Source organism: Geotrypetes seraphini, chromosome 10 (genome assembly GCF_902459505.1).
Source record: "Geotrypetes seraphini chromosome 10, aGeoSer1.1, whole genome shotgun sequence".
NCBI classification, from domain to species: Eukaryota; Metazoa; Chordata; class Amphibia; order Gymnophiona; family Dermophiidae; genus Geotrypetes; species Geotrypetes seraphini.
The window spans coordinates 102,564,075-102,582,329 of record NC_047093.1 but is presented as its reverse complement, the minus strand read 5'-3'; the positions used below and the strand labels follow the sequence as shown (position 1 = coordinate 102,582,329).

Here is an 18,255-nt window from a genome sequence, read left to right as displayed (position 1 = left end):
TTCTTAATTATTTTATTACACTAACATTTGGTCATTTTACCCTTAGGTTACTACAACCTAAGTTGTTCATGTCAAATTACACCTGTTGTACACCACCTTGGGTGAATTTCTTCAGAAGAGGCAGCTAATTTTTAGTGTTCAAAGTTGACTACTTCAAGTTTGTCAATCTATAAATATTAACAAAATAGATCACATGACCTATTTGTAATGCTTCAAATGAGGGTGCCTGTAAAATCACACAAACATAACAGATAATAATAATGCTTTACCTTAATGACTTTCCCAGATCCCAGTTTCAGACGCAATAATTTGTCTTTTTTTATGTTCGAGTCAAACACCTAAAAAATAAATCACCAATATGAGGGAAAAAATCAGATCATTCCAAGTCCATCAATGAATACAAGCATTCTGTCAGTTAGAATGATCAAATGGTGTTTGTTCTGAATAACTACATGAACTACGTGATCAGACCTTCTTCCATCTCTGGAGGAGGCCAAGGAAATAATTATCAAACACAAAAGTATAGTTTAAACATTCAAGGCCTTGGGGGTTATTGGCTCGTCTTACTAACTGGTAGGGTACCAACCAAGATTCTCCCTAAATTACAAGTGTCTGGCCATTTTATTGGATTTATGAAATCATCACTTAATTCATTATTAAATATACGCAGAGTGAGAGAACTCTGGGGAGATTCTGAATGCTATGGATTTAAATAATTGTTTAGAATCCTCCCTGGAACTGGTCACCCAGAGAGGTGCAATTAAATTACAATTGCTTCATTGGGGTCTAATTTGGCAATAATGCTTAACCAAGTAATAATATTTTTACTGTAACTCTTAAGCATTTCTATCCTTCAGCTTCATCTCTTTATTTATATACTGCAAATACTCGAATATAGGGGTATGATTAAAAAGATACAAGAGGGGCTATAATAAAAGATACAAGGGGGGTTATGATTAAAGGTACAAGTGGGGGGTATGATTAAAAAGATACAAGAGGGGATATGATTAAAAAGGTACAGAGGGAGATATGATTAAAAAGGTACAGAGGGGGATATGATTAAAAAGATACTGGGGGCTATGATTAAAAAGATACTGGGGGCTATGATTAAAGGTACAAGTGGGGGGTATGATTAAAGGTCCAAGGGGGGTCTGATTAAAGGTATGGGGGATGATTAAAAAAGGTGCTGGGGGATATGGGGGGATGATTTAAGGTACTGGGGGGGTACGTGGGGGATATGGGACCTGCCTGCCTGTCACTAGGCCACTAGGCCTGCCACTAGGCCTGCCTGCTCTGTGCCCTGTCCCTGCCCACCTTGTGCCCTGTCCTGGCCTACCACTGGACCACCAGAGGGGGGAGGGGGACAAGGGACAGAGCCTGGCAGGGAGAATTTGGTTCAGAATGGTTCTTTTCCTCCTCTAAATCTAGGGTGCGTCTTATGGTCAGGCGCGTCTTATGGTGCGAAAAATATGGTAACCAAGAATTTTGATTTACCGGATGATCTCAAAACTTATTTACAACAACAAGGCCATGCAGAAATGAAGTTTCAATCTTCTCCCAATGACTGACTGTGGATATTTCTGGACTTTTGATGAGTCTGACTCTGGATTATATATTTGAGTTTGATGATATGTTAGGAATGCCTGCTGGGTTTGCTATAATAATAATAATAACAGTTTATATACAGTTGCTATCTGTTATTGCTTTCTTTATTTTCTTTATGGGAAAAATTTCTAAGCTAGCTGCATATCTGTTTCTTTTATTTTTCTCTCATTATTGCTGCAGTGGCCTGGCAGGAGCCTTTTGAGCCCCTTGGCATGCATGTTACTCACCTCATAGAGGGATTTTCCCTTATGTTCCTGGAAGTTCTTTTTTTCACCTCTCTACATAAGACTCACGGATATTTCCACCCACTTTTGGGTGGAAAAAAAGTGTGTCTTATAGAGCGAAAAATACGGCATGCTTCTAACAAGGAAGATCCTGGCTTTTTGAAATAAATTTTTTTATCTCCTAGAGCTTGTTAGTGCTATACCATTGTTAATTGATGGAGATTTCAATCTTTGTTTGGATCCATATATTGACAGGTCTTCGTCTCGCAAGGTGAGTCACTCCTTCATTCGTTCCACTCTGAAATCCATTTCGGAGGAATATGGCCTAATTGATCCTTGGAAATTGTTGAATCCAATAGGATGGGAGTATACTTGCTGTTCGGCTCCTCATTCATCCTATTCACTTATAGATTATTTTTTAATTTCTAAGCAATTAATGCCTCAAGTGATATCTGCTCATATACACAGTAGCCTTGTATTGGATCATGCAGCAGTAAGTATAACGATCTCGGGGGAGTTTTCTTCGACTCTACATTCTAGGTGGAGATTCAATACCTTCTTATTAGCTGATGATCTATTCCCCTTGCTGAAGTGGAAAGATTTATTACTGACTTTTTTCGGCTTAATGATGATGTTTCTACTTCAGTTATGGAGCAATGGGACTCTATGAAAGCTTTCTTTCGTGGTTTCATTATGTTTCTAAATGGCTGGGGAATGGCCAAGATGGTGGCACTGAGTAGTTGTTTGTGAGTTTTCTCTTATCGATTTTGTTGGCATCTCACTTTTCCTCATCTCATATTATGCCTTATAAACGTAAAGGTATTGTGAGGGTGGTTCCCCCCACGACAATCTCATAACCACCAGTTCAACAAACGATTGAGCGATTCCTTGCCAGAGTTTGTCCTGGGAACGGGAGTCGGGCCTCACCGCGAGAGAGGGAGGAGAAGGCCCGATCTTGCTGGGACATGAAACATTTTTATCGCCTCCAATATCAGTTGCGCCTCCCTGCCCAGCATTGGCCGCTGCCGAAGGAGTAGAATCTCAGGCTTCTGGAGCTGCAGCGAGAGTTCTCATGTGTGGAGGCCCTAAGGTGGATGAGCTTCCGCTGAAAGATATTACATCAATGGAGTTAATCTTCTCTAGAGAGGGACACACTTGAGGTGATTTGGAAAATTTTACAGAAATTGGACGCTGTAACATTGAATACATCTGAAGAGGTACTTTCTCTTCGAGGGAAAACAGACTAACCCCCTCTTTTAAGAAACTGTGATAGCAGTTTCTAGCGCGGGGAGCCGTGCTGAATGGCTCGCACTGCTCCCGACCCTCACTGAGTTCCTATGAACATCGGGAGCAGCGTGGGCCATTCAGCGCGGCTCCCCATGCTAGAAACTTCTATCGCAGTTTCATAAAAGGAGGCCTAAATTTCTAGATCTTTAAATCAAAGTAACATTGAGACAAAAAATTCAATAATTGAAATTCAAACTGAAGTTCAGACTCTTCAGGATTATAACTCTCTTGTAATTAAAGATAATACGATTTTACATAGAAAGATTAAGAATAAAGAAAATTATAACCGAAGACTAAGGGCTCCTTTTACAAAGGTGCACTAGCTTTTTTAACATACGCACCGGATTAGCGCGCGCTAGCCAAAAATCTACTGCCTGCTCAAAAGGAAGCGGTAGCGGCAAGCGCATAGGGCAATTTAGCGCGTGCTATTCCGCGTGTTAAGGCTCTAGCGCAGCTTTGTAAAAGGAGTCCTAAATGTGTGGATCTTGAATTTTCCCAAAATGCCTGGAATTGCTCCACTTGACATGTTCAAAAATTATTTGATAGAGATAATAAAACTTATTCATCAGAATATTTGAGTATCTACCTATACCTTTTAAACAAATCCAGAGAGTAATGGAAGAGAATAATGCTCAATCTGCTCAAATAGATCTTAATAAAATTTCAGCTATATTAGAAGAATCTATTACAGACTCTTCTACTGTAGGCTTCTTTCATATTTGAACAGGATTTAAATGCCTTTATGAAACAATATTTTCGAAATTCTAAGGAACTATTTCATGGTAAAAGAATATGGGCCTATTTGAATGTAACAAGATCTACACAATAAAGAAGAAGATAATTTCTTTCTATACGACAAGAGATGAGGGCAATGGGTACCATGTTTTTACCTGCATACCTATGTAAATGTATTGTCAAATTTGCAGAACTTAAATACATTTTCTTTGTCCTGGAGCAATTGAAAATCTTTCTGGAATTAAAGAAAATTGCCTCGACATAACTGAAGAATGAAATAAGTGACAGATTTAGCAGTACTATAGCCTTTCTTTAAATGATATTCCTTTAATTTACTTCTCTTTATTTTTGGTGCTTTCTCCCCAATTCTTTTTGTGGTCCAGAATGTGAACTCGCAGGCCTTGAGCATGTGCAGATGCTCAAGGCCCAGCAGAAGAGGAGGCCGATTTTCGGGCACCGGCACCAAGCACAGGACATGCCGGTGCCAGTGCCCAGATGACGGTATGAAGCGGCGGGGGGGGGGGGGGGGCCCAATCACGTTGGGGGGGTGCCGCATCGCAGGGGGAGCAATGCCGGTTCTCGTGGGGAGAGAACGTATCAAAGCGAGTTTCCATTATTTCCTACGGGGAAATTCGCTTTGATAAACGAGCATTTTGGACTACGAGCATGCTCCTGGAACGGATTATGCTCGTAATCCAAGGTACCACTGTATACCTCTTTGATCGAACCTATTATAAATTACTAGAATCTAAAATTAGTAGGTTCTTATGGTGCAATAAGCCTCCCAGAATCTCCAGACCTTTTTTGCAGCAAACTAACCTCCTCTTTTACTAAGATGTACTATGCTTTTTAGCACGCGTTAATCACACACTAAACGCTAACGTGTGCATGTTATCCTTTGAAAACGTTAGCAAATCGTGAGAACTGACGGCAGCCACTTACAGAGCAGTGCGGGACCAGGCAGGAAGCGCAAAGATCATGCTCTGTTCTGCAACAAGAAAGGCAGCTGTCCAGTAGGAGACTGCGCTGAACCACCACCAGTTAAAAAAAAGGTACTGGGGGCTGCAGGCTTCCCAGCACTAGACGCACCAACATGCAGAGGAGGAAAAAGCAAGAAAATAAAATTCTGAACCAAACTTTTTTACTTGGTTTTTCCTCCTCTACATGTAGGTGCATTTTATGGTCAGGTGCATCTTATAGACGGAAAAATATGGCAATTACTGGGACCCTACATCACACTAGTGGCACGGGACAGTATTACTCCCTTTGTCTCAAGAAAAAATTGTAACTGAGAGGGCTCAAAGAAAATATAGGAATTTTGATCCAGAAGGATCAAACATTTACACTTTGAGGTCTTTTTTCCTCTGTTAAATTATACTGTACATCATTTGCCATACTTAGTGTTCACATATTACCTTGGGATTTATATTTGTCAAGGTATTTTTATTGAAAGATTTTATAAAAGAAAATAGAAATGCAAACCAGTGGAAAATACTAGTACATTAACCAGTGAATATGAGATGAATATAACAATAGCATGGTACATAATGTAGCAAACATAAAGTTATGTTGAAGTAACAGCAATAAAATAGTGGTACCATAAGAAAACATCTCAATAAACAATAACAACTATCCACTAACAGGTAGAATGAATCATCCTGGGAACAAATAAATAAATGGGACTAATAAAATAAAATGGGGTGTACTATGAACATGGTAATCATTTGTTATTAGGAGAAAGGTAGTCTTTTAACAGATTCCACCTGGAATGAAAACGAGGCATCCTGTTATATGATTTTGCAAGGTGAGCCTCCATTCTATACGTTGAACAGACTAAATTCCACCATTGTGGATGGGAGGCCTTAGATAAATCTTTCCATGTTGATAAAAGAATTTTTAGGGCTAGGGTGATTAATATATCCAGTAAATAGAAATCCATTTCAGAGATTAAATGGTTAAGTGCGAAAGATTTAAGAAGGAGCATTTGATAGGAAAGGGCAATATTTATGTTGAAAATTGAGCAGATTGTTTTCCAAACAGCATGCCAGAATGTTTGGATCAGTGGGCAGGAATATAATAGATGGTGCAGAGATCCTTCCTCCCTCTTACAAGACCAGCAGTTTTTAGAATATGAAGCATCTATCTTGTTAGATTTGATAGGAGTCCATTGTGCTCTGTGAAGAAAGAAGAACATATTCTGTAGGATTGAGGCAGATCTAGATGTTTTGAATGTGGAAGTAAAGATGGAGGACCAAGCAACGTCAGATATAGCCATCCCAATATCATGCTCCCATGCTGATTGCAAAGATGACAAGTGATTGGGCGAGAAGGATTTAAGTAATTTATAAAAGTGAGATGCTGAATGACCCTGAGCTAGAAATTTCTGAGAATAGGTGTACAAAGTAGGTGAAGAAAGGGAAAGCGAGGAGAGAAGACCTGATTTTTTAATAGCTGACCGGAGCTGTAACCATCGGAGAAAGTTAGATTCGGTGAGGGAAAAAGAGGCCATCATTTCCTGAAAGGTGAATAGTGATTTGTCTGAATGACACACTGACCCCATATCCCATATGTGATGATGTTGGGACCAGGAGGGCCAGGAGAAGGGTTTCTTATCTATCAATAAAAATTTGTTAAACCAGAGAGGACAAAATGCTGATTTATTCCAGGGTATCTCCATCAGAGAATCAAGAGTTGTTAATACCTTGTGGGTGGTGTACAGGACAGGATTATGTTTAATATGTGGAAAATTGTGTGTTCCCATAAGACGGAGTAAGGGGAAAGGATATATAAGGGAAAACTCTAAGCGTAGACAATTAGGGATATCGGTAGATGTGGGATTAGAAAGCCATTCTGCACCTTGTCTCAATATAAAAGCTTTGTGATAGAGAAGGAGATCTGGGAAGTTAACCCCACCTGAGATACGTGGAGCTTTTAGTTTCTGGAGAGAGATTCTATGGGGTTTTTCGTTCCATAAGAAACGCAAAAGTAGGTTCTCAATTTGTTTGTATATAGAAGATGAAAATAACACAGGAAATATGCTGAAGATGTACGTAATTCTGGGAACCACCATCATTTTTATGGTGTCTAAACGACCCCACCAAGAAAGGTGCAAGGGGGACCAGGAGGATAAAGAGTTCTGAATTTGTGTGAGAATTTTGGAAGAGATTAGTTGTTGGGACGATCTAATATCTCTATCAAATAATAACCCTAAGTATTTGATACCTGTGGTGACCCATGTAATGGGTTGAGTCGCTTGAATGAGGGAAGGACTACAATCATGAAGGGGCATGATCTCGGATTTATCCCAGTTGATTTTATATCCTGAAAATAAGGAGTATGATGAGATTAAGCGTGTTAATGCAGAAAGCGAATGTTCGGGGTCGGAAAGATATAAGAGGACATCATCTACGTAGGCAGAAATTTTTATTTCTATTGATGCAATGGAAATTCCTTAAATATCGGGGGAGAGGCGGATGGCTGTAAGGAGGGGTTCTAGAGCTAAATTAAATAAGAGTGGGGACATAGGGCATCCCTGACGGGTGCCTCTGTGTAGGGTGAATGGAGCAGACGCCTCATCATTGACAATAAGTTTGGCAGTGGGGGAGTTGTAAAGTAGGGAAATCATATGAATAAGGGATGGGGGAAAACCAAATCTAGAAAGGACGGCAAATAAGTATTTCCACTCCACTCTATCGAACGCTTTTTCAGCTTCTAGAGAGACAAGAACTGATGGTTGAGTGAACGATTGAGAGGAGTGGAGTACATGACATAAAAGTCTAGTGTTGTCTGCGCCATAGCGACCTTTCAGAAATCCCACTTGGTCTCTATGAATCAGACAAGACATTATCTTTTCTAAACGAAAAACCAAGATTTTAGCATAAATTTTATAGTCCAAATTTAAAAGAGATATAGGTCTATAGTTCTTCACAAGATCAGGGTCTCTGTTCGGTTTTGGTAGAACTATAATGTTCGCTTCAAGAAATCTATGTAGAGTTGCCGGAGCTTCCTGGATACCCTGGTAATAAGAGAGTAAATGAGGAGACAGAAGGGCTGAGAATGATTTGTAGAATTCTGAAGATAGTCCATCGGGTCCAGGCGCCTTAGCTGAAGGTAGAGATGAGATGGCACAAGTGACTTCATCAGTGGAAATAGGTGTTTGCAGGGAATGACGTTGTTGGTCAGATAAAGTCGGTAGATCAAGTGAATGGAGGAAATCTTGAATAGATGAGGAGGAGGAGGAAGAATCCGAAGTGTAGAGGTCTTCATAGAATTTACGAAAGTCTTCTAAGATGTCCTTGGTTGTATGGTGAATATGACCAGAATTGGTTTTGATGTGTGTGATGTGGTTCTTTAAACGTTTGCCTTTCAGGTAAAGAGCAAGAAGATGGCCTGATTTGTTGGAAGAGGCATAGTATGTGGTTGATCGTCGGAACAAGGAAGCAGAAGCCATGGAACTGAAGAGTTCATTATATTGGAATTTGAGTTGCTGCAACTTTTTGTACAACTCAGGATCATGATGGTTGTAGAGTTGTGATTCATAAGTATGAATGTCATTTTCGAGTAGGTATAATTTAGATTTTTTTTGTTTCAATTGGAAGGCTGAGAAGCTGATGACTTTTCCACTTAGCCATGCTTTGTAAGTTTCCCATACTATGGAGAATTTGCTAACTGAAGAGATGTTAGTATCGAAGAATGATTGAGATTCTTCCTTGATATGCGAGATGAAAGAGTCATCATGTAAAAGAAAGTTATTAAATCTCCATTGCCTGGATGTGGAAGATGCAGCCCAATTGAGGTGGCAGGAGACAGCCGCATGATCTGAAATAGTGATGTCATGTATGCGTGATGAAGAAACAATGTTTAATAAGTCTTTAGATCCAAGAATATAGTCAATTCTTGAGTAGGTTTGATGGGGTGCAGAGTAGAAGGTAAAATCCTTAGTGGATGGATGCAATATTCTCCAGATATTTGACCAGCCGAATGAATCCATTAAATTTTTAACAGTAGATCTAACTCGAAGTTTTGCTGGACGACATTTCGATGAGCGGTCAATAAAGGGGTCCAGAGGGAAGTTAAAGTCACCTGCAAAAATGGTGTCTGTGGTTAGTGAGGAGTGGCAGTGTTTGGAATGCTTGAAAGAAAGAGGGGTCATCTGCATTAGGGGCATAGATGTTGAACAGTTTTATCGGCCTCCCAGCTATGGAGCCCTCCAGAAAGGACCAGCGACCAGAAGGATCAAATTTGTGAGCTTGAAATTGAAAATTAAGAGATTTCTTTATTAGAGTGATAACCCCATTTTTCTTTCCTGAAGCAGGGGCAGCAAAGCAATGTTGAACCCACCCTCCAGTAAGTTTATTAGCTTCTTCTGCACTAATATGTGATTCTTGTAGGAGACATATATCTGCTTCAAGGTGTTTGAGATAGTGTAGAATTTTCTTTCGTTTAATAGGACTGTTGATTCCTTTGACGTTTAGGGAGACGATGTGTAGTTTAACCATTAGAGAGCGGTTGATTGAAAGGGTCCAGTGATGGCTCTCGGAAGAAACATCTAGACACTGCATAGCATAAGATGAGGCATGGATGAAGGTATGAATACCATGAGTTGAACTTGTAAGTGTCACAGTATATAAAAAGAGAGGACAAAAGTAAAAAAAAAAAAGAGGATGATTCAGTCTGACAAAGATCTGGATCAAAAAATAGAGAAAGATCCAGAGATGGGATCCCATGCTGACAAGAGGTGCTCAGTTAGTCCTCCCCTCGAGCCAAGAATGAGTATCAAATAATGTTATTTAAACCTCACAAACAGTAAATTAGATAACAGTTCGAAAAGAAAGGTCAAGTCATAGCTCTTACTGTGTTATCCAAGAATTTTTGTAGGTCGACTGGATCATCAAAATTCTTTGTGGTGTTATGGTAAGTAATCTTCATCCTCGCAGGATAGAATAACCCGCTCCTATATTTTTAAGCTCCTATATTTTTAAGCTGAGGTCTCATTGCCAGGAAGGCTTTTCGTCTTTGTGCTGTTGTTTTGGCCAGGTCAGGGACCATTATAATTTTTTTACCATCCAGGTGTATTGCAGGAGAAGATTTAGCAGCTTGCAGAATTTGGAGAGCTTGAGTGTAGCGCAGAAGTTTTAGGACTACAGGCCTGGGAGGTTTGGCTGGCAGTGGCGGACCCGATGGGACCCTGTGCGCTCTCTCAATCTCGAGCGGAGAGTCAAATTGGAGCTTTAGGGTGGTAGGAATGAAGGAAAGCAGGAAAGACATGAGATCAGTTCCTTCATATGATTCTGGAAGTCCAATAATACGGATATTACTCCGGCGCATTCTATTAGAGAGATCTTCGATGTCACGTTGCAGTACATTCATCTTGCGAAAGTCACGTTGGATTTCAAGATATTGCGAGTCATGCGTTGCGAGTCTTTCTTCTGCCAGATCGATGCGAGCATTTTGTTGCTTGAGTTGAGTAAGTATGCCCCCGATTTCATTTTTAATATCAGCCGTAGCGGCTAGATTTTCCTGCATCAATTCTCTTAACACGTGGAGATCGTGGGAAATTGAATCACCCTGTGCTGTAGCGCCAGGCGCGGAGGCCTTGATCGGGGAGGCGGTTCATACCTGGATCTTTTCGGCGCTGGATGCGCCGCCGACGGACCCGGTGGAGGAGCGGAATCAGGCTTATTAGCCTTAGTCGACATTCCGCTGCAGATGATCAATGCGTACTGACCTGAAAAAGCGCTTCGTGAGGTTAAATTTAGATTTTCAGCGAGGCTCGGATCGGAGCGAGGGCGCTAAGCGGCCATCTTGAAAACGTGCACGTGACGTCCCCCCTTGGGATTTATATTTGAACATTAATTTGAGTTCTGCACTTGAAACAAGTCAGTTTGCACTACATAATAATGGAGACTATGGAGAAATCGTGGAGCACTGGTCTTAGTTTTTCAGTTGATAAAGCTAAGACATTAATGAATGCATTTGAAACATTGAGCACACCGACATGTCCAGGGGAAACATCAGACAATAATGACTTTTTGATCAAATTTAAATATTTAGCCAGATTAGAACTAAATGGCTCAGCTCTTGTGGAATACTGCTACTAGTCATTGACTGGAGCAAAAGGGTCATAAACAAAGAGAAGGCCACTTTGGATAATGACCTCATTAATTTAAAATCCAAGGTGGGGGAACAAGAATTTGAGAACAAATTTAAAGATATTACAACTCAGGTCGATAAAGATTATGAAACCAGTAGAGTTTATCTGTGGATATACAGGAAGAAAAACCCCAGCACGGCAGCGGTTCAAATAGGCACTCAATCTTCTCAGAGTTCATCAGTGCACAGCGATTCTTCAGATGATGTTTTGGCCACAAGAAGAAGGAATTACCGAACACCCAGAGGGGCAAGAAACTACAGAAGAGGCCGGGAATTTCGAGCACAGAATCAATACCAGCCACGATTAATTTATCATCACATCCATTAACAATGGATGAAGAAAAGATTCTGTCACTGTGTTTATCTTTTGTTCCATTTAATCATTTCAATGGTTTTCAGTTTTGGATTGATTTTGAAAGGTTTATACGATCTCTACAATTAAAGATATTTTTTCAAGATAAGGGTACTAATGTTGTAAGCCAAGAAATAGCATTTGTGGGAATGCTACAAAAAATATATGAAAGAATAGGGTCAAGTAAACATCTTTTGTGACCAAATTTAGCACAAAGCTTCAACAGTTGGCATTCAGTTATTATATTAAAATTGTGCCAGTATCTGTCAACTTGAGATCTCATCAGGAGATTTTTTTAGTACAAGGTAAGTTGAATAACCCTGAAGTGTTGGAAAAAGATGACCTTATAGTTAGAATTTTATCACTGAAAAAAAGTAGCCAATTTTTCTACAGAAGGTCTAGTAAATTTGTCAGCCTACCGAGATGTTGTTGTTGATAGATTTTCACAGTAGAAATAAGGCCTTATTTTGTTACCATAATATATTTTCCTAGCTTTAATGATCTCATAGTTGTATTCCTTTATCTTTCTTTTCCAATTTGTCTTATCTATTTCAGCATTGCTTTTTCTCCACTTACTTTCTAACTTTCTACACACCTGCTTAAGTTGATGATGGCAGAGAGAATACCAAGAGGCATTTTTCTTGTGAAAAATCTCCTTAGTTTTAAAATAGTGGTCTCAAACTCGAGGCCCAGGGGCCACATGCGGCTGCCAGGTACTATTTTGAGGTCCTCGGTATGTTTATCATAATCACAAAAGTAAAATAAAACAGTTTCTTGATCATATGTTTCTTTAGCTATAAATGACAATACAGTGGTGCCTCGCATAACGGACGCCTCGCACAGCGAACGCTGCGCACAACGAACTTTATGTCTTGATCCGTACAACGAACTTCGTTTCACACAACGAAGTCGCCCGAGCTGCATCCTTCCGCGCAGGCACTGCGCTTAACTGCCCTCTCTCCGCCTGGTTCCCTCTTGCCCCCCCGACTCCCCGACACGATCGGGGCAAGAGGGAGCTCAAGCCCTCTTGCCCCCCCCGACTCCCCGACACGATCGGGGCAAGAGGGAGCTCAAGCCCTCTTGCCCCCCCGACTCCCCGACACGATCGGGGCAAAAGGGAGCTCAAGCCCTCTTGCCCCCCCGACTCCCCGACACGAGCGGGGCAAAAGGGAGCCCAAGCCCTCTTGCCCCGCCGATTCCCCAACTCCCCGACAATATCGGGCCAGGAGGGAGCCCAAGTCCTCCTGGCCACGGCGACCCCCTAACCCCACCCTGCACTACATTACGGGCAGGAGGGATCCCAGGCCCTCTTGCCCTCGACGCAAACCCCCCCCTCCCCCCAACGACCGCCCCCCCCAAGAACCTCCGACCGCCCCCCCAGCCGACCCGCGACCCCCCTGGCCGACCCCCACGACACCCCCAACCCCCTTCCCCGTACCTTTCTGTAGTTGGCCGGACAGACGGGAGCCAAACCCGCCTGTCCGGCAGGCAGCCATCGACGGAATGAGGCCGGATTGGCCCATCCGTCCCATAGCTCCGCCTACTGGTGGGGCCTAAGGCGCCTGGGCCAATCAGAATAGGCCCGGGAGCCTTAGGTCCCTCCTGGGGGCGGGGCCTGAGGCACATGGGCCCAACCCGACCATGTGCCTCAGGCCCTGCCCCCAGGAGGGACCTAAGGCTCCCGGGCCTATTCTGATTGGCCCAGGCGCCTTAGGCCCCACCAGTAGGCGGAGCTTTGGGACGGATGGGCCAATCCGGCCTCATTCCGTCGATGGCTGCCTGCCGGACAGGCGGGTTTGGCTCCCGTCTGTCCGGCCAACTACAGAAAGGTACGGGGAAGGGGGTTGGGGTGTCGTGGGGGTCGGCCAGGGGGGTCGCGGGTCGGCTGGGGGGGCGGTCGGAGGTTCTTGGGGGGGGGGCGGTCGTTGGGGGGAGGGGGGGTTTGCGTCGAGGGCAGGAGGGCCTGGGATCCCTCCTGCCCGTAATGTAGTGCAGGGTGGGGTTAGGGGGTCGCCGTGGCCAGGAGGACTTGGGCTCCCTCCTGGCCCGATATTGTCGGGGAGTTGGGGAATCGGCGGGGCAAGAGGGCTTGGGCTCCCTTTTGCCCCGATCGTGTCGGGGAGTCGGGGGGGCCAGAGGGCTTGAGCTCCCTCTTGCCCCGATCGTGTCGGGGGTGCCAGGGCCACACGGAGTCACCCACCGTACCACCCGATTCGGGTAAGCGCAGGTATCGGTGGGTGGCTTATTTGCGGGGGGGTGCCTTATTTTACATTTTTTTCTAAAAAGGGGGGGCTGTCTTATTTGATGGCCCTGCCTTATCATCGGGGAAACACGGTAGAAAAAAAAAAAAATGAACAGTTAAGTCCCAGTTTTTGCCGCTGAGACTCTGCCCTCTCACTGTAAAATTAGACTCTACTTAGTCTGTCTTTAAATTTAAAAAATGTGTGTTGTTTTAAAAAACAATTATGTTTTTAGATGTATCTAAATAAAAATAATAACCAAAAATTTATCTTTTTTTATGTCATCTTAGCATATTTTATGCTGCAGAACGAATTATTTTGTTTTACATGTATTCTTATGGGAAAACGCGTTTCACACAACGAACGTTTCACATAACAAACTTGCTCCTGGAACGGATTAAGTTCGTTGTGTGAGGCACCACTGTATTATTATTAAGACTTAGGCAAAAGGAAAGATTTATAAACTTTAAAGAGTTTTACCTCACGCAAAATTGTAATTTCTTTAATAAGACATTAACTATTTTTTTCTGAGGCCCTCCAAGTACCTACAAATCCAAAATGTGGCTCTGCAAAGGGATTGAGTTTGAGACAACATTATACAACACTTGGAAGATCACAACTTAATAAGGGCTAGTCAACACGGCTTTAGGAAAGGGAAGTCATGTCTGACAAATTTGCTTCAATTCTTCGAGAAGGTGAACAAACAATTGGATAGTGGAGATCCAGTGGACATAGTTTACTTGGATTTCCAGAAAGCGTTCGACAAGGTTCCGCATGAAAGGCTTATGAGAAAACTTCTGAGCCATGGAATAGGAGGAGAAGTGCATAGATGGATTGGCAAATGGCTAGAGAACAGAAGGCAAAGGGTGAGCATAAATGGGCAATTCTCGGACTGGGAGAGAGTGACTAGCGGAGTGCCCTAGGGTTCGGTTCTTGGGCCTATTTTGTTTAATATTTTTATAAATGACCTTGAAGAGGAAACAACATGCAATATAACGAAGTTTGCAGATGATACAAAACTATGTCGGGTAGTTGGCTCTCTAAGGGACTGCGAGGATCTCCAGAAGGATCTAAACCAGCTGGAAACTTGGGCGAAAAAGTGGCAGATGAGTTTTAACATAGACAAATGCAAGGTGATGCATCTAGGAAAGAAAAACAAAGAACATGAGTATAAGATGTTGGGGGTGACATTAGCCAAATGCGAACAAGAAAGGGATTTGGGGGTACTGATAGACAGAACCCTAAAGCCTTCAGCTCAATGTGCGGCGGCGGCGAAGAAAGCAAATAGGATATTGGGCATGATTAAGAAGGGGATCACGAGTAGATCGGAAGAGGTCATAATGCCACTTTACAGAGCAATGGTCAGACCTCACTTGGAATACTGTGTCCAACACTGGTCTCCATATCTTAAGAAGGATATAACTCTGCTGGAGAGGGTGCAGAGACGAGCCACGAAACTAGTCAAAGGTATGGAGAATTTGAGCTACGAGGAACGTCTCAGAAAAATGGGTCTGTTCGCCCTAGAGAAGAGAAGACTGCGAGGGGATTTGATAGAGACTTTTAAAATATTAAAAGGATTTGATAAAATAGACCAGGAAGAAGCATTGTTAACATTTTCAGAAGTCACACAGACACGGGGTCATAGCCTGAAACTGAGTGGCAGCAGGTTCAGGACAAACGTCAGGAAGTTCTGTTTCTCACAGCGAGTGGTTGGAGCTTGGAATGCTCTCCCGGAGGAGGTTGTGGCGGAGACTACTGTTCTGGGTTTCAAGCGCAAGTTGGATGCACATCTTCTTGAAAACCATATTGAGGGGTACGGGAAATCTGGGTCTCCCAAAAGGTGTACTTAAATGGGCCACCGCGTGCGTGGATCGCCGGACAAGATGGACTTCGGTCTGATCCAGTGAAGGCATTTCTTATGTTCTTAATGATTCAAAAATTAATTTGGATTTTTCAGTCCAAATTTTTAGTATTGTATCAACGTTAAGTTCACAGGGAGAATTAGGTAAATTCTGTATTAGTTGTTGCCAAAATTTTATCAGGATTAATTTTACTCTTTATCTTAATTGTTTCTTTCAAAGAGTCATTTTGAATCTTAGCCAAAAAAATAGGGGTTCTAAAACAGCCCAGAAAATGATCAGTCCACGGTTGTTCGTACCATTCAGTTTCCGAAATTGAAGATCTTAAATGGTTAGAATCTACATAGCAGATGTCTAAAGAATGACCAAGGTCATGAGTAGTAACTTGTGAAAAATTAAGGTCTAAAGAATTTAGGAAAGATTTAAAACTGACCACGTCATTATTGTTCTCATCCTCAAGGTAAAGATTAAGGTCACCTACTAATTGTAATCTAGGAAATTTTAATGAAGCATGTAGGATAATCTCTGAAAGTAGATCAACAGACTTATTCCAAGAAACAGGAGGCCGGTAAAGTAATACTATACCCAAAGGGTAGGTTTGTAATTCATCATTTATAGTTAAAATCATATATTCTAGATTTGGACCATTATTTTGCTCGAGTAAACTAATATCTAGAAAAGCACGATAAATAACAGCTAAACCACATCCCCGTTTATCCACCCTAGATGAAAAGTGACCTTTAAAACCAAATGGAACCAGTTCCTGCTGAGTGAAAGTATCTCCAGTAGGCAACCACGTTTCTGTCACAAACAAAAGACCAACATCATTGTCAGTGATTAAACATGGATAATCTGTTGCTTTTTACATATCGATCGAGCATTACAATAGAATAAATGCACTGGGGTAAGAGAGTCAGTTAGAGACTTAGAAGGAAAATTTTCTATAGCTAATGATCTTAACACATTTAAATTCCTATGCTTCAAGGTTTTTCTACGAAAGAATCTCCTGCTACTAATATGTCTATCCTGAATTGAGTTGTTTAAATCCAAAGATAAAAATGAGGAAGGATAAACACGAACAAAGTTACAATATGTAAAAAGCAATAAACAACACAGCCAGTAATAAAAATCCATAATCAATTAATAAAAGCAGTAAAAACTAAATATAAAATCTTAGTTAATATTTGGTTATTCAAATAACAGTACTGTAAAATAAAACTATACTTTTCATACCAAACAGCTGCTATGCTTAAAAGAAGTATGCAGGAGCGGAGGGAATTATTTCTTACTATGTGAAATAAAACATTAACTCTTGGAGCAATATTTTTACTAGTTTATCCTTGTAAATGTTTAGTAAAATTTTGGGGAGTTAAATATGTCTTTTTTTACACCAGATCAATTACGATTTTTTTGGGATTTAAAGAACCTGGCAATGGAGTAGGGTCAGAAAATTATAGAACAGCAGTTAAAGATTAACCCCCTCTTCTACAAAGCCGCACTAAAGGCTGCTGTGCGGTAACGGCACCAAAGCTCTTTAAATCTCTATGGGCTTCAGGGATGTCACCACGCTGCTTTGTAGAAGAGGGGGTAAGGGAACATTGCTGTTAAGCCTGTTTCTTGCTGACTTTGTTTTCCTCTTTGAGTCTCTCTTTACTCTATCATACCCGCCTCCTCCATAGTGGTAGTCTGAGGAAGATGATCCATTTTTCTGTTTTGTAGTTTAGCATTATTGCTGAATTTTCCAATTTATGTTTTCTTTCTGTTTTTCTTGTACAAGAGGATTCTTGTGTATAATATTTGAAATTCAATTTAAAAAAAATAAAAGAAAAATTAATAGTCTATAAGTCGCAGAGTGGTCTGTTGCCAGGAATCATAAAATATAAGATTAAAAAATCATATAAAAATCTAAAACCAGTAAAATTAAGAAAAAAAAATACCAATCCATTTAAGTACATTTTTAAAGAGGTTCAAAATTTTGAGTATGTAGGCTCACAACATAATTCATTTAGCAAAGAATTCCATAAATTTGGAACTGATGCAAAAAAGGCAGAATTATGAGTGGACTTTAGTCTAACTAGATGAATAAGTGGTAATGCTAATCTGTTTAAAGTCACTGAACTCAAAGTTCAAGATGGTTTATATGCAACAAGCAATTTTGCAAGGTAATCAGGCTGCTCACTGTTTAGTATTTTAAATGACAAAATTAATGCTTTGTGCATCAACCTATATTTAATAGGAAGCCAATGATATTCTCTACCCTCTTCTACCAGTGTCTGCCGCCCCTCTCCCACCCAACCCACATTCACCAGCACTTTCCTCTCTCTTCCCCAACCAATATACACCAGCGCCTGCTCCTTCTTTCCCACCCACCTCACATCCACCAATGTCTGCTCCCTCTCTCTCCCCTACCCCATATCCACCAGTGTTTGCCCCCACCACTGATGTTGCTTTCACGAATCAGCAGCAGCAGCAGCAGCAGCAACAACAACAAACTGAAACAAACCAGCTGCGGGACCTTCCCATACATATCAGCTGCAGGACCTTCCCATATATATCCTCAGCTGCTGGCTTTTCCACAGAAGATGTGGTGATGTCAGGGGTATATATGGGAAGGTCCCACAGCTAGTTGGTTTTAGTATGCCGCCACCGCTGCTGCTGCTTCAGGAAAGCTACAGCACAAGATGGAAGAGTGATACTGGAGGGGTGCTTGTTCTGACTCCACTGGCTGCGTGGTGGGGCTGAATGGCTGCGCAACCTCCTGCTAAAAGATGCACAGCTGCGCAGCTTAGGGGGAACATTGC

General features: G+C 41.7%; 1 protein-coding gene across 4 annotated transcripts in view; it reads right to left on the bottom strand.

The window, feature by feature from the left end:
* Positions 1-18,255, bottom strand: part of FKBP15 (FKBP prolyl isomerase 15) — a 337,919-nt gene that overhangs the window by 249,964 nt on the left and 69,700 nt on the right. For all 4 annotated transcript variants that reach the window (XM_033960334.1, XM_033960337.1, XM_033960335.1 and 1 more), the window contains one exon: positions 270-338. In XM_033960334.1, the coding sequence (XP_033816225.1) occupies positions 270-338 (69 nt within the window). The remainder of the gene's footprint in view (positions 1-269; positions 339-18,255) is intronic.